General features: G+C 39.3%; 4 protein-coding genes and 1 pseudogene across 4 annotated transcripts; all 5 read right to left on the bottom strand.

The window, feature by feature from the left end:
• Nucleotides 1-23: 23 nt before the first annotated feature.
• LOC126796445 (dirigent protein 23-like) lies at nucleotides 24-712 on the bottom strand. The gene has a single exon (XM_050523308.1). It carries the CDS (start codon nucleotides 695-697, stop codon nucleotides 134-136), a length of 564 nt encoding a protein of 187 aa, XP_050379265.1. The 5' UTR covers nucleotides 698-712; the 3' UTR covers nucleotides 24-133.
• An 893-nt stretch (nucleotides 713-1,605) lies between these two features.
• LOC126794433 (dehydrodolichyl diphosphate synthase CPT3-like) lies at nucleotides 1,606-2,697 on the bottom strand (annotated as a pseudogene).
• A 1,218-nt stretch (nucleotides 2,698-3,915) lies between these two features.
• LOC126796353 (dehydrodolichyl diphosphate synthase CPT3-like) lies at nucleotides 3,916-5,924 on the bottom strand. Its single transcript, XM_050523201.1, has 2 exons — nucleotides 5,757-5,924; nucleotides 3,916-5,078 (listed from the first exon to the last, which is right to left on the bottom strand). The coding sequence occupies exons 1-2, from the start codon at nucleotides 5,790-5,792 to the stop codon at nucleotides 3,996-3,998; spliced, it is 1,119 nt and encodes a 372-aa protein (XP_050379158.1). The 5' UTR covers nucleotides 5,793-5,924; the 3' UTR covers nucleotides 3,916-3,995.
• Nucleotides 5,925-6,642: 718 nt separating this feature from the next.
• On the bottom strand, nucleotides 6,643-13,183 carry LOC126804980 (dehydrodolichyl diphosphate synthase 6-like). The gene is given in 5 exon segments (XM_050532061.1): nucleotides 6,643-6,752; nucleotides 6,755-6,908; nucleotides 10,630-10,641; nucleotides 12,615-12,983; nucleotides 12,985-13,183. Coding segments are annotated over 5 exon segments (816 nt in total). The 5' UTR covers nucleotides 13,156-13,183.
• Nucleotides 13,184-18,031: 4,848 nt separating this feature from the next.
• On the bottom strand, nucleotides 18,032-21,003 carry LOC126804979 (probable serine/threonine-protein kinase PIX13). Its single transcript, XM_050532060.1, has 6 exons — nucleotides 20,807-21,003; nucleotides 20,268-20,632; nucleotides 19,340-19,475; nucleotides 19,107-19,249; nucleotides 18,883-19,006; nucleotides 18,032-18,701 (listed from the first exon to the last, which is right to left on the bottom strand). Exons 1-6 carry the CDS (start codon nucleotides 20,865-20,867, stop codon nucleotides 18,271-18,273), a joined length of 1,260 nt encoding a protein of 419 aa, XP_050388017.1. The 5' UTR covers nucleotides 20,868-21,003; the 3' UTR covers nucleotides 18,032-18,270.
• Between the last annotated feature and the right edge of the window lie 969 nt (nucleotides 21,004-21,972).

Here is a 21,972-nt window from a genome sequence, read left to right as displayed (position 1 = left end):
CTCTCTCTGATTTGGTCTAAATATAATCGATGATCAAATCACTCACTTTAGATTTTTCTTATTTAAGATTTTACAGCAAAAGTGGAATACACTTGAAATTTAGAAACACTTTTGTGTCGGAATGACTCTAGGATTAAGAAGCTTGAGTTGCATATGGAGGCCAGTAAAGATGGAATGCGATCTTGTAGGTAACAGTTAAGCCAGTGAGATTGACCGGAGATGATGTTACATAGCCCTGCACAAGCTTGAAATCACCGGTGCCTCCGACAACAGGATGATCGGCCGGCTTGATATTATGTGTGCCTCCAACAATAGAAATCGATCCACGATAGTGCTTCAGCCGCAAGGTTATCTTAGCAATTGAAATGCTCTCAAGCCCATCCAAGCTGGAAGTGATGGAAGTTCCTTGAGCTCTCCCAGCTATCTTCGAAGAGCGATTGGCTGTGACAGTCATCGGATCCTGGAAAACAAAGAGGGTACCAAAAGGTGTTGTTGTTTGACTAACACCTGTTCCGGCCACGCCATTAACTACAATGTATCCGGTTTTGTTAATGGTTTCGTGTTGAAAAAGCGCAAAGTGGAGGGACTTGAGTTGGTCATGATGGTGGTGGTGGTGGTGGTGGTGGTGGTGAGAGGTAGAGGTGACTTTAGTTAAGAGGAGGGCAAGGAGTAGAACATGAACCACAGAGGCAGGCATAATGGGATAGATAGTCTAGTTAAGGTTTAGCAATCTTTATAGTATCAGTTGCAGTTGGTGGGTGGTGACTTTTGTGTTTAATTTAGTGGAGGAAGATTGATGGCGACTAATATCAGATACCAATGTCTCAATGATTTTTAACCACTTGAATTTAGTCTCTCTAATTTGTTTCATATCAATCTGTTGCTATCTACTTTAACTTTCTTCTGTGTGATTTAGGAATAGCCAAATCATCTGCTGCCTTGTATCAGAGGGCAATCTTTTCCAAGAGACAAAACTGTCATCTTTTTCACTAATCACAGACTATGGGGGTTTGATCATGACCATTGAAAGAGGAGTTAGGTTGATTACAGGAAAATATGATCCTTTTTTTTTAATGAAAGAAAAGTTGATATGGTTGTTGGTTCATTTTCGTGAAACTGTTGCTGCCATGAACTGTAATCAAGTGATCACATTTATGAAGTACAGCAAGTTCAGTCTTCTGCCCTCAGCTCTCAGGGACTTCATTGTGCAGCAAAAACAGAATGGATATGAAGTGTTATACTGGCATGACGTTTTCTACTAGCAGGACTGGATCCAACAAGATGGTAGGAGATGCTAAATCGATCATCAAACAATTGCAGAAGAGGTTGGAGTGTTGAACTGCACAAGTTGCTATTGCATTACCAAGGTAGATTGGCAAACGGTTTGGAGGCGAAGTCAGACACATTATGAACTTGGCATCTGAAAATAAGATATACATTGTATGTGTATAATTCTATGGATAATATATATGTTAAACAGCAGAAATTACATATTACATAGCATGCATATTAGGCCATAACTAGTTTAGGATGACAACACAGCTCATTCCGGAATTCAATCATGATTTTCTGGACCTATGGGAGAGTACAGAGGCATTGAGGATTTTACACCTGCTTCTTTTTCTTCTCCAAATACTGGTGGTTGCGCTGGAAGTTCAGAACTGCCCAAGCCAATTGCCATAGACCCAGTTCTGGCCACCGCGCAGCTGGGGAGTACAATGAGCAGTTACTAGTTTGACAGAGAAGGAAACTGCTCAGCCAGGACCCGCCAGAAGTTCGAATCATAATGTCAGGATCAGGTAGCACTGCTAAGTACATGTGCTTCTCAACATCCACCAGCTTTACTAGAGGAATTTTCTGGTGCTGCTTCCTATTCTCTTTAAGTACTTCTTTAACAGTATGAAAGCAAAGCATTGGAGTTATTGGCAGTCGCCTTCATTGCAATTTCAGCAGCAACCCTGACAGGCTCACTCAGAAGCTTCAAGTTTCCAATGAAGCATACCCTAACACCAGCTTTGTTCAGATAACATTCCTTGTCAAGCAAGCTTTCAAATTTCCTCTGCAAAAGGTCCATCAGAGTTTGCACCTCGTCTGGGGGCCTCTTAAAAAATTTCAATGCTGAAGGCATATACAGTTACATACTTCACTCCCATCTCCCAGCAGTACCGAAGAAGGAGCATAAGAGACCAGTATCCGGCTTTGTGGCCTTCCCCAACTGGTAAGTTCTGTTTCTTTGCATATCGTCTGTTCCCATCGTTGATGAAGGCAATGTGAGCAGGAATGGGACCAACACACAGAACACTAAACAAGGATTTCCTCAGAAGAGTAGCCAGACCCCTAAATGTTCGGTTTGCAGCAACAAGACTTTGTGCGTAGATTGTATGATCTAGAAATGCTAACCGGCACAATTGAAAACAACCCTGCTCAAGAGGAAAGAAACCTCAGTCTATTGTAAATATAAGCCATACTACAGAACGGAATAAAAGCCAAGGGATTCATAATAATGAGGTAGGTCCAAAAGAATATGAAGGAAAAAAAGTACACTGAAACTCCATATTTTAAAGCAGAATTCATGAAGAACAATCATAAGTGCATAACCATCGATAACAGAAGCAACGTAAACTAACTGTATCAGATAGAGGACCTTACCTTTGCAAACTGATAGACCTGAATCACCTGATGAACTGGCAACCCCATGATGAAGAAGAATGAGAAAGCCAGACACAGGCAGAGACTCCAAAGTTACAGAAGTGATGAAATGAAAGGGAAAATGAGAGGAAGGGTCTGGTACTCTGCATTTCACAACGTTGAACAGTTCCACAAACCCCTCTTTTTATGGGGTTTTTCTAAGGAGGCTCATTCACGCCTAGCTTCATGCTCTACAATATGCATAGAAATTTAGGCAAGTTCAATGCGTACTCGTACAGTTTTTCATTTTGGTGCGCAACTTCACAAACTGATACTGTTTCATAATTATAATATAACACGTAAAAAGCTTCATGCAGTAAAATCGAGTGTGTTATGTACATTCGAACAGTAAAACAAAGTATATATAGAGACATCTTCTATTAATAAAGTCAGAAGACAAGTCAAAAAAAGTCAAATAACTAAAATTTTGAATTACTTAATTTACCTAAAATTTATTAATCACCACTATAGGTAGCATGTAGGTATATTCTCAGAAAGGATAAAAGCGTAATTTGACAAAACATTAACCCAAAAATAGTTTTTTTTTACGGTTGCTGACTTACTCACCTACCATTTCCATAATTGAAGGGAACGATCATGATCTCAACAAATGTGACAAATATTAGGTTAGTAAGTAATTAAGTGAAACAACTTCAAATCTTCTACTGATGGAGGTTCTTAGGTGGCCGGGGGAAACCTCAGCTTATATTGGCATCCCTATTGCTACCCCTTCTAAATTGATAATTAAGTACTCTTTTCAGAAAAAGAAAACAATAGATCAAAATATTAATTAGTAGATATTGGGCCAAGTTTTGATTGCTGGCTCTGCCCCTCTAGTCTTTGCTCTTATCAATATGGCAGTCAGAACAGGATTTATAAAAACCAGCTGCTAAAGTTGGTTTAATGCTTGTTTACTTTAAAGCTAAAAGCTAATTACAGTTTTTTTTTTGGTCAAGCAATTACAGTTGCTGAATGCTGATTACAATGTGACGATGTGTGTAAAAGCTTATGATATTTAAGGATAACCAAATGACAGGACATAATTCTCTCCAAAGAAAAAAATGTGACAGAACATAATCAGTGATTTAAGAGAAAATGATGTACGTAATCGCATATGATTTAATTGTGTTGCACCTCTTTTGTAAGTTTTTGATGAATGTAGGGACTTCATTGTGCAGCAGAAACAGAATAGATATGGAGTACTATAGTATGGTAATGGCATTTAGATTGACAACACATACAGCTCAATACTGAGTTCAATTATACACCTATGGTCTATATGGAGAAGTACACTGGCACTAAGGATGTTAAACCTGCTTCTTTTTCTTCTCCAAATACTGGTGGTTGCGCTGGAAGTTCAGAACTGCCCAAACCAATTGCCATAGACCCAGTTCTGGCCACAGCGCAGATGGGGAGTACAACGGACAGTTACTAGTTTGCCAGAGAAGGAAATTGCTCAGCCGGGTCTCTCCAGAAGTTCGGATCATAATGTCAGGATCAGGTGCCACTGCCATGTACATGTGCTTTTCAACATCAACCAGCTTTACTTCAGAAATTTTCTGCTGCTGCTTCCCATTCTGTTTAACTTCTTCAAAATGATGATGAACTTTTTCATTTTCCCTTTTCACCTTTTCAACCCAGTTGATCTTACCAGGGGAAGCAGCACTAGGAACACCAGAATTGTTGTTGCAGGATTTGTCAACATCATTCTCAGTCACACCATCAACCTTCTCTTCCTCTTGGACTCCATGAATCACACCATTTACCTTTCTTCCATTAGGTACTTGAATTTCATCCATTTTCTCCATGCAGGATTCTTCAACAGCGTGGACAATCTCATCAGTAGAAGTATAGGCCACACAGATTGAAAGCACAGATTTGGAGTTATTGGCTGTCGCCTTCATTACATTTTCAGCAGCAACCCTGACAGGCTCACTCAGAAGCTTCAAGTTACCAATGAAGCATACCCTAACCCCAGCTTTGTTCATATAATTTTCTTTGTCAAGCAAGCTTTCAATCTTTTCCTGCAAAAGGTCCATTAGAGTTTGCACCTCATCTTGGGGTCTATTGAAATTGTCAATGCTGAAGGCATAGACAGTTACATACTTGACTCCCAACTCCCAGCAGTACCTAAGAAGGGACATGAGAGACCAGTATCCGGCTTTGTGTCCTTCCCCAACTGGTAAGTTCCTTCTCTTTGCATACCTTCGGTTCCCATCCATGATGAAGGCGATGTGAGCAGGAATAGGGCCAACAGTCAATACACTAAACAAGCATTTCCTCAGATAAGTGGACAAACCCCCAAATGTTTGGTTTGCAGCAGCAAGACTTCGTTCATCCATTGTATTATGATCAAGAAACGCTAACGGGGGACTGCATCCAACAAAACCCTGCTCAAGAGGAACAAATCTCAGTCTACGCTACAAGTAAGCTTGAGATGAAAGTTATATAGTCATACACAATTACATGCTACAGAATACAGCCAAAGGAATCAAAATATATACTGAGAATATATGTATATATATATATATATAAGTCCAAAAGAAAGAACAAAATTAATTACATAGAAACAAAGTCCACAAACCAAGAAAACTTTTACTAAATGGAAGCATGGAGTATATTATAGTATATTCGAACACAAACAAAATTTTCATTAACAATATATACATGTAACGTTGCATATGTAGATAATATCAGGAATATGGGTTGGTGCAGCAACAAATACTTGAAGAATTTATATTATAAAGGCTAAAACTCTTATACTTGGTACATGAAACATAAGCGCACATCAAGAAAGCCCGAAAATTGATTAATTATTGAACTTTAATCAATTAGTCAAAGTCAGTTTGAAGTCCAATTGAAGAATCAAATTATTGAACTTTAATCAATTTAGTCAAAATCAGTTTGAAGTCCAAATGAAGAACACATAAAACCCGAAAGATTCAAAGTTTGACACTTTTTCGTTTTCCTTCCTGACTTGTGAGCAATCATATTCATGAAGAACATTCATAACCATCACTCAAATAATCAACTTTAAATTTAGCTAATTAAATAAGGGGAGGAGTTACCTTAACTAGCTGAAAGACCTGAACCGGTGACGCCATGATCGATGAAGAAGAAGGAGAGTTGAGGCCTATTTATAACTGTTAGAGAAAGATAATAGCCACAAAAACATGTAATTATTAGAAATTAAGAAAAACAGTGATCGCAATAAATGGAAGATAATGGGGAGAAGAACACGAAAAATATGAGCCTGAGAAGAAGAAGAAGAAGAAGAAGAGTTTAGAAGAAAGTGACTGAAGGTTTGGCAGGTTACTGAGAAACCGAAAGCATAAGATGTACACAGTATAAAGTTACAAAAGCAGTGAAAATAATATGGAAAAGGAGAGCTGGTCTAGTACTTTCTGCATCTCACAACATTGAACAGAACCAACATATTCCTTCCTTTAAGCTTTGTTTTGCATTTTATGGGGTTTTTCAGTAGGCTCTCTCTCACGCCTAGCATCATATCATGCTCTACTTGTATAGAAATTTATGCCAAGTTTAATGCAAATTATATGTTTTTTTTTTATTTTGGTGTATTGTCTCAAAATGCTTCATGGGAAGTAAAATTTAGTGTGCCTTGTACATATAGATAGTTAAATACTTAAATATGTACAGTACTAAGAAGTAATGAAATCAAGTAATCACATTAGCAGCCCTTAATTGCTTTACTTAAAAGTAAGAATTAAACTGACTGTAGTATAACATTCGATCATTGGCACGGACACATTTTAATTACTGGCAAGACGGGTCTTGATCATTGGAGATGCTAATTTTCGGTCATCAACTAATTGCAGATAATACATAGGCACATAGCCGACATAGGCATACATGTTTAGGCTGACAATACAACCAAATTTGTGTTGATCATGAACCTCTTGATCTACTAGGAAGAATGTGGAATTGAGGATGTTACATCTGCTTCTTTTTCTTCTCCAAATAGTAGTGGTCGCGTTGGAAGTTCCGCACTTCCCAAACCAATTGCCATAAACCCAGGTCTGGCCACAACACAGCCGGACGTACAATGGGCAGTTACTAGTTTGCCAAAGAAGGAAATTGCTCAGCCGGGTTTCGCCAGAAGTTCGAATCAAAATGTCAGGATCAGGTGTCACTGCCATGTACATATACATATGCTTCTCAACATCAACCTGCTTCAGTTGAAGAATATTCTGCTGCTGCTCCCCACTCTCTTTAACAAGACCATTGCTTGCAACTACATGATCAACTGTTCCATTTTCCCTTTTGTTGTTACAGGATATGTGAGCATAAGTCTCACTCTCACCATTAACCTTTCCTCCCTCTCGGACTCGATGAATCACACCATTGCTAACCTTTCTTCCATTAGCAGGTACTTGAACTAATTCTTTCCTCCTCTCTTTGCAGGATTCTTCAGTTAAAACAGGTATGAACAAATTCTTGTATTAATTGTTTGATATTGATTTATTGATCTTGATACAAGTCTAGCTATTTATAGGAAATGAATTGGACAATTACATTGTTGTTAGTACTATCTCTAATGATGAATCTAGCTGTTTTACCACTATATTTGTTGCTTTACACAGCTCACTCACGCTAACACTCCCCCTCAAGTTGGCGCATACACATCAACCATGCCCAACTTGCAAAGTGAGTCATAAAAAATCTTCTTGGACACTCCTTTGGTGAGTATATCCGCAAGTTGCTCTTCTGTAGGAACAAACGGAAAGCAAATGATCTTAGCATCTAACTTCTCTTTTATAAAGTGACGATCAACCTCTATATGTTTTGTACGATCATGCTGCACAAGATTCTGCGAAATATCAATAGCTGCCTTGTTGTCAGAGTACAGCTGTATAGCACACTTAGGTTTAACACCCAAATCTTGTAGTAAATTCCTAAACCACAACAACTCGCACACTCTCTGAGCCATACCTCTGTATTCTGTTTCAGCACTAGATCGAGGTACCACATTTTATTTCTTACTCCTCCACGTAACAAGATTACCTCCAACAAAGGTAAAATACCATGATGTGGACCTCCGATCTGTAATATTTCCAGCCAAGTTTGCATCTGTGAAGCCACAAACCTCAAGGATATTGTTGTGATTAGAAAACATTACTCCTCTCCCTGGAGCTGACTTCAAGTACCTCAAAATCCTCGCAACAGCATCTATGTGATCCTCACTGGGATTATGCATGAACTGTCTCACTACACTTACTGCATACGCAACATCTGGCTTGGTATGTGATAAATAAATCAGGCGTCCAACTAGTTTCTGATAACGAGTTTTGTCAGTAGGCACCTGATCTGGGTACTCTGCTAACCGATGGTTCTGCTCAATAGGAGTATCAATTGGAGTGCAATCCAACATACATGTCTCTGTTAGTAGATCAAGGATGTACTTCCTCTGACAAAGATAGATACCATCACTCTCCTTGGATACCTCAATATCCAAGAAGTACTTGAGTGTACCTAGGTCTTTCATCTCAAACTATATGGCTAGTTGCTTCTGTAATCTATCCATCTCAATAGTATCATTACCAGTAACTACCATATCATCAACATATATAATTAGGGCTACTACCTTCCCTTGATGATGCTTGAGAAACAGGGTATGATCTGAATTACTTTGTTTGTAACCAATCTTCCGCATGAACTGTGAGAACCTCCCAAACCAAGCACGATGTGACTGTTTGAGGCCATATAAAGACTTTCTCAATTTGCACACAAAATCACCAGAAGAGGTAGTTACATACCCTGGAGGAAGACTCATATACACCTCTTCAGCTAACTCGCCATGAAGAAATGCATTCTTGACGTCAAACTGTTGGAGTGACCAGTTCAAACTGGCAGCACACGAAAGGAGAACTCGAACAGTGTTCATCTTTGCAACAGGGGCAAAAGTTTCATCATAATCAATACCATAGGTTTGAGTAAATCCTTTCGCAACAAGACGTGCTTTATACCGGTTGATTGATCCATCCACATTATGCTTCATAGTGAACACCCAACGACACCCTACAGCTTTCTTGCCATGTGGTGGAGGTACAAGTTCCCATGTATCATTCTTCTGCAATGCCTCAATCTCTTCCTCCATTGATTTTCTCCACTTTGGATCTCCCAATGCATCATGCACTTTGTTAGGTACTGATACAACAGATATTTGATTCACAAAAGATTCATATGACTTTGATAATCTCTTAGTGGACATATAGTTGGCTACTGGATATTTGGATTTGGCATGTAAACTTGGTTCATATATTTTTGGGGGTTGACCTCTAGTAGATCTGTTTGGTAACTCATATTGCCTACTATCAGACTCACAACTAGTACCAGTGGAAGGACATACCTCAGATGAGTGACCTTCTGCATCAGGAAGCTGTTGGTCAGGGGTATGAGTGATGACAAGAGGGGCAGTTGTGCTTTCCACTATTGGTTCTCTTTCTGGAACCTGGGTGTCTGAGGCATCTCTCTCTTGTGGAGTGTCTGATACTACTGGATTCTGGTCATTTAAAGCTTGAGCTTCTACTACTGGGGTCCTAGTATCAACCTCAGAATGAGCTTTTGCTACTGGAGTCAAAGTATCTCCAACAATGATTTTATCTGATTCCTCCCCCTCACTATGATACAACTCTTTAAAAAATGAATTATCCCCCTGAAGAGCTGTATCAGAAGAGGTAAAATAGCTCATATCCTCAAAGAAGGTGACATCCATAGTCACATAGTACTTTTTGGTGGGTGGATGATAACACTTGTATCCCTTCTGACTACTTCCATAACTAACAAACACACACTTGATCGCCCGAGAATCCAACTTAGACTTTTGCTGACTTTTAGGAACATGAACAAAAGCCACGCAACCAAAAACACGGGCAGGTATGTTGTGAAAAGAAAGAATGAGAACATGAGATGCAATAACCTGAACATGGATTTTCCCTTGAATGACACTGGATGAGAGACGATTGATAAGGTAAGCTGAAGCCTCTACAGCATCACCCTAAAGATATTTAGGCACATGAGCATTAAAAAGAATGGAACGAGCCATTTCAAGAAGATGACGATTTTTTCTTTCAGATACCCCATTTTGTTCTGGTGTTCGTGGACATGTGGTTTGATGAACAATCCCATGATTTTTACAAAACTGTTGGAAGATACAGTTGACATACTCCCCCCATTAACGAAGAACTCTAATGGTGTTATTATACTGTGTTTGGACATGAGCAATGGTCTAAATATCGGTTATCGGCATCGTATCGGTTTTGTAAAATAAGGATATAACGGTGATATATCGAGATATATCGGATTATATCAGATTTATCGTTTTTGTTAATTTTTAATTTAAATTTAATATATTTATAAACATATACTTCAAAATATTCAAAATATACCAAATAATATTAACTACTAAGAACTAATTGAACAAAAATAGATGCACAAAAGATAGATTGAGATATTGATTATGCATTCATGCATTATAAATTCTCTCATCATAATAATCAAAGTCAAACTCATCTTCTCCATTATCTTCATCCTCATCTTCTGAGATAAAATCATCTTCGTAAATCACTTTCTACCTATTTGTGTTGAAATTCCTCAAAACGACATCGTCTCCTTAAAAAAAATCACCGAAAAAAAAGTAACATGAAAAAAATCACTGAAAAAAAAGTCAACGAAAAAAAATCATCAAAAAAAAAAGTCTCCGAAAAAAAAAGTCCACCGAAAAAAAAAGTCAAACGAAAAATAATCCACCGATATATCCTGATATATCGCATGTTGACCCGATATTTTGAGTTGACCGATATATTAAGGCGATATGGCATTTATCCTATCGGTTTCTAAATATCACCGATATATCGCCGATATATCTCGATATTTAGAACACTGGACATGAGTATGAAAAGCTTGGAAAGCAGGAAAAACCTCATCTTCGGTCTGAAGGAGAACAATCCAAGACACCCTAGTGCAATCATCAATAAACGACATGTAGTACCTCATACCCTTGGTTGTAGGCTCTTTTGAAGGTCCCAAAACATCAGAATGAATTAATTCAAAAGGGATATGACTCTTAGAAAGACTTGGAGAATATGTAAAACGATGACTTTTAGCAAGTACACATGTTTTACAACGCAAAGAGGACACATCAACACCAATAAACAGGGAATGCATGCTTTTTTTCATAACATGGAAAGATGAATGCCCCAATCGGCGATGCCACAACCAAATTTCACTTAGCTGATTAGAACTTGCAGTCAAGGCAGTGCATAGCTTGGCTCCTGGTTTAGCTCCTGCATATGTCTGATCCAAGTGAAACAATCTGCCCCTCAAATCCCCCTGACCGATTATCTCCCTGGTGAGAAGATCCTGGAAAATCACATACATGAGAAAAAATGTTACATAACACCGAGACTCAGTGTTCAACTGGGGAACAGATAACAAGTGATGTGATAAGTCAGGTACATATAGAACATTATGAAGTTCTAAAATAAGAGTGATACGAATTGACCCTCTCCCTAACACAAGAAAAACCTCAGCATTGACATTAGTAACATAAGACACTGGTGGAGAAGACAACTTTGTATTAAAGTAAGATTTATCATAAGTCATATGATCAGATGCACTAGAATCAATAATCCAAGTATCAGAACCAACAAAGTTAGAAACTTTTAAAGCTATACCGATCTTTCCACGTGCTCGAGGTTTTGTAGTAGCAGAAATATTACCATTAGTGCAGAATTGTCCCACATCATGTCTAGAATCGTGTGAGAACTCAACTCTCCAACCATTCTTACCATTTAACTGTCGAATAGCAACCTCCGCATCTCTAATATGAACAAAATCAATGAAAGCATATCTCGGTGGTTTCTTTGCAACCCATACTCTTCTAATACTTCCAAACTTACGGAACTTAATCTCAAACTCCCATTCTGAAAAACGAGAATCAAGATTTCCGACATACAAACGAACCATTTTTTTTTGTGTTCGGGTGTACTGATCAAATTTGTGGGTGTGTATACAAATTAGTCGACCGGGTCGGGTCGGAAGCCGGGTCGGGTCGGACAGTGGGCCGGGTCGGACACTGATCCTCCTTCTTCCCTTGCCCGTCCCCAATTCCCCTTCTTTCCCCAAAAAACACACTGTGCTTTTTAGAGAGGGATTGAAATCGGGTGTGGGTGTTCTTCTGCCTTTGGGTTTTTAGGGTTTCTTGATCTGTTGTGTGAGGATGAGTGAGAGGCAGACCGGAATGGTGAAGTGGTTCAATGACCAGAAAGGGTTCGGCTTCATCACCCCAGAGAACGGCGGCGACGATCTCTTCGTCCACCAGTCCTCGATCCGAACCGAAGGCTTCCGCACTCTCGGCGACGGCAAGTTCGTCGAGTTCCAGATCGAGACCGACAACGATGGCCGCACCAAGGCCGTCGACGTGACCGGCCCCGAGGAAGGTCCTGTCCAGGGACGCGGATCCGGCGGAGGCGGAGGAGGTCGCGGCGGTGGAGGCCGTGGCGGCAGGAGAGGCGGTCGTGGAGGAGAAGATTGAGGAGTTTGAGATTAAAGGGTTGGAGCATCGGAGCCGTGAGGGAGCACCAGGACACGACGCCGATCGGAGCAGCAACGCGTCGTCGGGACTGCGTGAGGCGTCGAGTGGGGTTGGTGATGTCGGACAAGCTCTTCAGAAACGTCGTCGGAGGTAGAGGCGGCGTTGGAGGACAGCGGGAGATCGGGCCGGGACCGACTGATTGCAGCGGAAAAAAATATAGACAAAGTCCTTTCAGATCTTTGCTCTGATACCAAGTTAAAACAGGTATGAACAAATTCTTGTATTGATTGTTTGATATTGATTTATTGATCTTGATACAAGTCTAGTTATTTATAAGAAATGAATTGGACAATTGCATTGCTGCTAGCACTATCTCTAATGATGAATCTAGCTGTTCTACCACCATGTTTGTTGCTTTACACAGCTCACTCACGCTAACATCTTTTACAGCGTGGACAATCTCATCAGTCGAAGTATAGGTCAAACATATTATAAGCACAGCTTTGGAGTTATTGGCTGTCGCCTTCATTGCATTTTCAGCTGCAAGCCTGACAGGCTCACTTAGAAGCTTCAAGTTACCCATGAAGCATACTCTTACACCAAACTGGTTCACATAACTTTTTTTCTCAAGAATTTCTTCAATCTTCTCCAGCAAAAGATTCATTAGAAGTTGCACCTCGTTCGGGGGTCTCTTAAAATTGTCAATGCTGAAGGCATAGAAAGTTGCATACTTCACCCCCTATTTCCCAGCAGTACCGAAGAAGGGACATGACAGACAAATATCCAGCTTTATGGCCTTCCCCAACTGGTAAGTTCCATCTCTTCGCAGACCTTCGGTTCCCATCCATGATGAACGCAATGTAATCAGGAATCGGGCCAACAGACATTACACGAAACAAGCATTTCCTCATGAAAGAAGCCAAACCCCCATAAGTTTGGTTGGCAGCAACAATACTTTGTTCGTCCATTGCAAGAGCAAAAACAGAAGCCAACCAACTAAATCCAGACAGCCCTCTGCTGAAGAAGAACAAAACTCAGTCTACACTACATGTAAGCTTGCAAGCTCCATATATAGTCATACAAACTACATAATAAAGCCGTGGGATTAAAAATACTCAAAAGAGGTCCGAAAGAACATAAAGTACAAAAATTACACAGAAATTCCACAAACAAAGACAACTCTACTAAATGAAGCATTTCATCAAACACCAGGGAGGATGCCCAAGCACAACAGCTCCAAAAGAATCTTTCAGTCCAATTCTGTCAGTATGTTTTAGTAAAATTGCATTAACCATATAAATTAACACTACATAGGTAAATCTTAAAATTTTGGTGCTTAAGTTGGTGGCAAATTAAACCAATTGATACCTAATAAGATCTTCAACTTGTATAAGCCAGAACTCTTATACTTTGTACATAAAAACAGAAACCCACATCAGCAAAGCCAGAAGCCATAGTCAAAGTTTTAGACTTCTCTCAGTAGTCTGACCCTACTTCAGATTCCTACTGAAGTTCAAAGTTCGAGTCTTTTTTATTTTTCCTTCCTCAGATTGAAAAGCAGAACATATTCATGAAGAAGCAAGCATCACAATCAATAACATAAGCGACTGCGTATAACTAAATAACATAAAGGGCTAACCTTTACAAATTAATACACCTGAACTGGCGACCCAATGAAGAAGCAGAGAGTTGAGGCCTAGTTATAACAGTTAGGGAAGCTAAGAGCCTCAAAAACATATCATTATTGAAAGTTAAGAACACAAAACTATAAGCCTGAGAAGAAGAGGAGGAGGGAATTTGGAAAACGAAAGGTGGTCTAGTACTACTCTCTGCAATTCATAACGTTGGACAGTTGCACACACTCCTTGAGGGAATGTTGGTTACATTGTGCGCTACATGGGGTTTTTCTAGGGACGCTCTTTCACGCCAAGCTTCATGCCTTGCAACATGTATACAAATTTAGGCAAGTTCAATGCAAACCGTATGGTTTTTTCATATTGGTGCTGAACGGGTTACAAAGTTTTTTTTTAATAAAACTTAAAACAATCTTTAATCGAATGGACATACAAAAAAAAACCGAATGGACATTTTTTTTCTTTCTCCTTTTTATATATTTACTTGCAACTAGATCAGAGGGTAAAAAACGATACCTCTTAAATCCATTCACTTTCCGTAATCAACACTTCAAAACCTTAGTTTTTTTATTTTTTATTTTTTTAGGGGAATAAATTAACTTCATTAGGCAAAAAAATGGACATTTTTTTTCTTTCTCCTTTTTATATATTTACTTGCAACTAGATCAGAGGGTAAAAAACGATACCTCTTAAATCCATTCACTTTCCGTAATCAACACTTCAAAACCTTAGTTTTTTTATTTTTTATTTTTTTAGGGGAATAAATTAACTTCATTAGGCAAAAGTCTTTCCACGACCACAATGATCAAATATAAGAGGTGACAGACCACCTCTCGTACACGCTAACAACTAAGAAAACATCTAAATGCGCAAAAACGTGTTTATTATACAAACCAAAATCTGAAAGAAAAAAAAACTGAAACAGAAAAGCAATAAAGTAAATGGCAAATTATAAAAAAGTATCATCTCCTAACTTATATTAGAAAAAAGTCACTACTTATGAATTAATTATAAAAAAAGTATCACATTTAAGTGAAAATTATAGAAAATTCAACAGAATTAGAAAAAAGTCACTTTAAAAATATTTTATGGACTATTTTGCCATTTCTTACTCTTTTTCTTCATCTTTTCATTCTTTTTCTAATTTCGGCCATAACTTTCTCGTCCGGCGATAGATTTTGACGAAATTGGTACCGTTAGAAAGATCTCGCTCCCCTCTTTCATTTGATATACTACCCACTCCGAATCGACCAACCGTACAAGGCGCAACAACCACTACAAAAGGGTTGCCGCCATCAATGGCGGTGCTTCAAGCAATTCCGGCGAAACCGAAGCTCAAGGTTCCCTAATTCCTGCTATTCTCTTCATTCTTAGCATACTTATACCAATCTCATTTGAATTTTAACGAAATTTCACATATTTTCACATTTCCTCTCGGCATGTCACAACTCCTGTCACAGATGCTGTCACATCTCCTGTCACAGACGCTGTCACAGCTCTTGTCACAGACGCTATCACACCTACTGTCACAACCGCTATCACACTATCTATTTACACCCACTGTCACAACCTCTGTCACACTACGTGTCACAACCACTATCACACTACCTATTGCACTAACTATCACACATCCTGTCACACCTACTATCATACCCACTGTCACAGAAGCTGTCACACTATCTATTTATACTAACAGTCACACCCACTGTCATACTAACCTCATTTGAATTTTAACAAAATTTCACATATTTCCACATTTCCTCTCGGCATGTCACAGACACTGTCACACCTACTGTCACAACCGCTATCACACTATCTATTTACACCCACTGTCACAACCTCTGTCACACTATTTGTCACAACCACTATCACACTACCTATTACACTAACTGTCACACCTACTGTGTCACAACCACTGTCACACACATTGTCTCTATCACAACCCCTGTCACACTACCTATCACAATTAGTAAAACACAAATATTGTCATTGTATAATTGACTGAGGGTGGCCATATCTCATCAATAGTAGGGCAACGAGGATAAGGAAGAAAACAGACAGATACATCATGCCATTATGGTATCAATGAATATAGGACCATCTACGATTTCTATGGGAAACTAGGGGAGGGAATCTATCATATCATTATCTTCTCCATTCTAGTCTCGGCCCTGCATTAGCCAGCCAAGCTGTCCTCAGCGTCGTCTTCTCTTTAGTTCCAACCTTTCGCCGGTCGAAACCAAATCTACTCGGCAAGATCTCCATTGGAAAAAAAACCTAGATCGCTACCCTGAGATCACTGTACGATGTCGTACACCATCGACACGACCTACTTCCTCTTCTCCGCCTACCTCGTCTTCTCCATGCAGCTCGGCTTCGCCATACTCTGCGCCGGCTCCATCCGCGCCAAAAACACCATGAACATCATGCTCACCAATGTCCTCGACGCCGCCACCGGTGGCCTCTTCTACTACCTCTTCGGCTTCGCCTTCGCCTTCGGCGGCCACCACTTCTTCGGCCTCAAAGAAGTCCCCAACTCCTCCTTCGACTACAGCCACTTCCTCTACCAATGGCCTGATTTTTTAGGGAGAGTAATTTAGACAGTGGCATTAGTGTAAATATCATCAACTTCAGTGGTTACGGTTTAAGGGATTTAGGTTGTTGACTTTTTTTATAATTTTCAAATATTGATCGACTGTTTTCTAATTATCATTATCTAAATGGACTTTTTTATAATCTCCCCAAAAGTAAAAACTAAAGCATAGTAACTCCCTCAAACTTAAACTAACGACACATGACACTAACACATCGAGCCCAAGACATCAATTGGAGTATTCTCAATATTAGTGAAATCGAAAGAAAAAAACAAGAAGGAGGATCTTCCCTGGAGCAACACGGGAACTACTCGTCCTTCACCTCCATCTGGAAGCTTTCACTATCCTCACTCTCAAGCCCAATTAGCCAGGCCCAAAATCCTCCAAAACCTACTAGCCTAGGTATGAGCCCAGATCTGGGCCCACTAGCTTGCTGAGCCCCAATCTAGGTTGCTACAGCCCAATCCCAAGGCGGGTTCTTCGGCCGTCCGGCCACCACCACTGTCGTTGCTGGCGGCCACCTCTTCCAGTAGAGATCCGCCGCTACAAATGTAACCGGAGGTCCTCCAAGGTCAAGCACTTCCCTGCTCGACATCACCCACACGATCAGAACAGTTTGCATCGCTGCAGCCATCAAACCCTCTACTGACACCCTCAATTTCCAGCCTGCAGATCGATAGCCATCCTTTCTCAAGATCCAAGGCTCACGGCCAGATGGTTTAGGTGTAATCAGATCCACCACCACTGCCTAGTCCGGGTGAATCGAATTCACAGCCGATGTGGGGAGAAAACCCTAAATTCTCCTTCATTGATTGCTCATGACAATTCCAAACGAGAACGTTCATGATATTACAGTCGAAAAGGATCTCACAGCCGGTGAGAGCGCATTCCAACGATGCCAAATCCAGGAAAACCAAGGCGTGGCGGCCTAGGGTTCGCTAAACTCTCGGAACCTCACTCCGAGCTTCTCGGAGGAATTTTCTTTTTCTTTTTCTTTTTCTTCAAAACCTTAGTTTATTATAGTCATAATGCATTTTTAACAGAAATTGCATGCAATTAACATGAGATGGTTTTCTATATGTGCATTTCAGTTGTTTACACTTCACTCTGGGGCCTCAACATCCCACTAATTTACTGTAATCGAATGAAATCATGCTTATTATCTTTAATGATTCATGATTCATTATTTAAACATCACCATCTTTCTTCTAATGAATGTATGGAATAGGGTTCTTACAACCATTAAATCTAGAGCTTGTTATATGGATTTTACTATGCTGAAGGTTTCAACAAGGTTTTACAAATTACAATGTTCAAAAACTTAATTTGGCAAAACCAACAATGATCGTACCGATCAACCTGAGTTTATGCCAACACTTACCTTCACCTGTGATTTAATTATCATAAACTAGCACACAAACATTGAAACCTATAGTTGCAGTAAAACCTGCTTTCCTTGAAAGAGTGTTTGTGTGCTTGTTTACTGAGTATTACTAAGGTATGCAGGAGATGGGGAAATATGGTAATAAAACGATTGCTATGACGATAAGAGAAAGAGATAGAAAAGTTGAGAGCTGTGTTGTCTATAGAATATTACATTCAGCAGAATTGATGTCTACATGAACAAAATTTGTTAAGAATTAAAGCACTGGCTATAAAAAATAAAAAATCAACATGGAAATTAAAGAACAAAAGGTGACTGATTGTCCTAAGATTCTAATTAATCTCAATGTTTGAAGATACAATTTGCAAGATCCAACCTTAATTCTTGTTCGTGTCAAGTGCCTTATTGGCATTTTCATCTCGTGGCTTGGTACCTGGAGTTGAGGGGAGAGCCACGAGGAGGTTCTTGAAGTACATACGATCGAGGACTAGAAGTAGTTCGCCGAGGGGAAATTAATGACAATGGCTTCGGTTTTTCCCTGATTGCCTGAACCTGTTCCAGTTCTTCCAAGACTTCTTTCATGGAAGGTCGGCTTCTAGGATCAGGCGCCAGGCATTTTAGAGTAATATTTGCTGTCTGTAATGCTGCCTTGAAGGAATATTGACCCTCCATCCTTGCATCCATAATGGTTTTTAACTTTCTTCTATGAGGGAGAAGTGGTTTAGCCCAGTCTACCAAATTGAGTTGCTCCTTGGGGCGTTTTGTATCGAGTGCTCGTAACCCTGTCAAAATTTCAAGCAGGACAACACCGAAACCATACACATCGCTCTTCACATATAAATGACCTGTTGAAGAGATGATCACCAGCGCATTATATGTCAAATTTGGAATGTGCATATGCCTGTATGTAACGGCTTTGAATTTACAGCCACATGTATCATTTTCCTAGTAGAAACCAAAGAACCGACATACTTCATCTATAAAAGCCAGAACCTTAGCTTCCATGTATACTCTAGAAACCATTACCTGTTGCAATGTATTCTGGAGCAGCATAGCCATATGTCCCCATAACCCTAGTTGACACATGTGTGTCTCCACCAGTTGGTCCTAATTTAGCCAAGCCAAAATCAGAGATTTTTGCAATATAATTCTGCAGAGGTTATCACCAGAAGATGTTATGCACAAAATAAAGCAATATCCGGTACAGTGAATGAGAATCTGAATGGCTGGGATTGGGAAAAAGAGCTAACCCCATCAAGCAATATATTTGAGGCCTTGAAATCTCTATATATGATTTGCTTTTCTGAACTGTGCAAAAATGCCAGGCCTCGAGCAGCTCCAATGGCTATTCTGATTCTGACGTCCCAAGATAGTGGTTCAATGTTAGGATTTCCTGCTCAAAATTATTCATGTAGTCAATACCACAAATTCATGATGATGAACTTTAGCCAAACGTTTAGTGTCACAATGGTTTCGTACGTACTTCTGAAAAGATGATTCTCCAAGCTACCTTTCTGCATGAACTCATAAACAAGGAGAAGCTCCTTTTCTTCCCAACAGTATCCCAATAGCTTGACAAGGTTGGGATGAGAAAGCCTTCCCAGAAAGTTCACTTCTGCCTGCAATATCAAAAGACAGGAAAGACAAAAATACAGTATTAGTTTCAAAAGAAAGCATATTACAGGTACGTGAGTCAACACCCCTGACAACCAAAATATATACAATACAACTAGGAGAGCAATCACAATGTGGCATGATAATCACACCATTATCTGGCATTGGGGTTTAAAAGAGTGATTTGGCTTTCACTGAGTTAGATTCCCAATTATCTCCTGTCCCACAATGCAAGTATGCGCAACAAGCTACAAAGTTGGAGAATGGAGAATTTGTTTGAAAAACTTTCCCTCAATGAACCATTTCAGGAACTTCAGCTTTAAGATAGAGTTGACTATTGAATATCAAGCTAACATCTAATTAGGCAAAATTTAAAGACATAATCAAAGGTTAGGAAGCTCAAGTTTCCAAACAAAATGGTGCAAGAAGAAATACGCACAAGAAAGAATCTGCTACATTGTGACAAATTAGACTTGTATAGTTAAGTTTGAAATCAACAGAACAAGATAGATGTATTCCTTTTGTTTCTTCATTCATTAGTCAACCTCCAACAGTTGGAAACTTCCATATGCTTGACGCAATGGAGGAGGTATGTGGGCCCCATCTGGTCTAGATGAATTCTAATGGAATTGAAGATAATAAATAGCAGAGATAAACCAGTAGCCAACATTAGGCTTTGCCAAATAAAGATGCCAACTTTATAGAACTAATTGGATAAAAATTAGACTTTATATAACTAGGAGGATAAAAAAACACATGGTCATGAACTCATGATTAAAGATTGGAATAAGAATTACCTGCCATTCTTGAAAGCCTTGCATACTTTCTGGGTTCAATTTCTTGACAGCAACCATCATTCCAGAGCCAGCCTTACAGGGTTGGAGAGTTTTCTCATCCACCCAACCTTTGAAAACTCTTCCAAATCCTCCCTCACCCAGAATCTGATCTGACTTGAAATTTTTGGTAGCAGATTTCATGTCTGCAAAACTGAAGACTCTCAAAGTTGATGTCTCCAATATTTCACCATCTGCTGACTCCTGATCATCATCATATCTTGGGCTGAGTGTCGATGTTGTTGCTTCTGAGAGATGAGAAAATTGACTTCTTCCTGTGCTGCTGCTCGTCTGTGAAACTCTGTTCCGGCTTTGATTCTCACTTGTCCCTATAGAAATGAGCACAAAAACATGCATACATCAGATATAGAATATATTCTGATGATGACTAAACACAAAGTAACAAAGATCCCAACTTTCTTTGAGAATTCAGTGAAAGCTTTGATCTTTTTAGTGACTCATCTCATTTTGCTTTGATTGAAGTTGAAGTAATAGTTAGTTACCTGGAGTTGATGGTGTGATGGTGTTGGGTTGACTTGCAGGAGATCCAAAGCAGATACCCATTTTCAGTCTATGCTAACTTCTCCTCTCTCTCTCTTTTGTAGTAGAACAACAAGGATCATAATTTGGAGGAGGAACTAGAGCATAAAGAAAGTGAGTTTTCTATGTTGGTGGGTGGACATTTTATATATGGTTGGAGACTCGGAGTGTTGGACCTGGTGTTCTTATTAGCAATTGCCATGAAATTCACTGTTGATTTCATAATTAAGTGACACTGCTGTGGATTATCTTTGTTGTTAAATGGCATTTTCTTTTTTCTTATTAATAGTCGTCATTAGTTTTAAGACTTTAAGCCCATTGGCCGACTTAACTAAGATAGGACCTGGTTGTTTTCAGACTCTAAAACTCACGCGATGTGCCAGAGTTTCAATGTTAAAACAAAATAGAGGTCAACACTATTTGTATAGTTATTAGCTTAATCTATGCATCCAAAATTCTCAAGCAATACAGGCCTGCTTAAACTCTAGTGGATTAATAGTGAAGATTACTAGTTATCTTACCCAGTTACCCTCGGATGCACTATTAAATTTATTTACCTATGACAAAAAAATGAGAAGTGCTTTGTCTTTGGTTTGCTATAGCACAGACAACAAACTCAACCGAATTGGTCAATAAAAATCCAGGCAGAATATGTCCGAAGAAAACCAGAAGTTACGTTGTAATGCACCGCGTTTTACACAGCTTAACTTAATATACTCAAAGCACCATGCATAGAAAGTGGTGCATTAGATATTTTTTTTTTGGTACAAATTTCTTCTAATATCTTTTAAGAGTTTAGAAAGTGATATGGTTTACAGACACCAACATCTTCCGCAACTTTTAATTACTTTTTATGACATACAATGGAAATATAGACGTGTAATATATAACCAGAACATACAAATTGTTCTCACATATATTGCATGGAAATTGAAGGCAGACCAACAAAAACGCATGAAGTTGTAACTAAATTTTCGAAGTGTAAAATTTCATTCTCACCAAAAAATTATGAAAAGTAAAGTAGCTGTCTTTCGCAGACCTGGAAACATGTTTGAAAAGGACTTATGGCATATTGCACCCAAAAGAATGAGCTTTGCAAAATGGCCACTCGAATTGATGCCTAAATGTA

Source organism: Argentina anserina, chromosome 1 (genome assembly GCF_933775445.1).
Source record: "Argentina anserina chromosome 1, drPotAnse1.1, whole genome shotgun sequence".
In the NCBI taxonomy this organism is placed as follows: Eukaryota; Viridiplantae; Streptophyta; class Magnoliopsida; order Rosales; family Rosaceae; genus Argentina; species Argentina anserina.
This window is presented reverse-complemented; position numbering and strand designations above follow the sequence as displayed.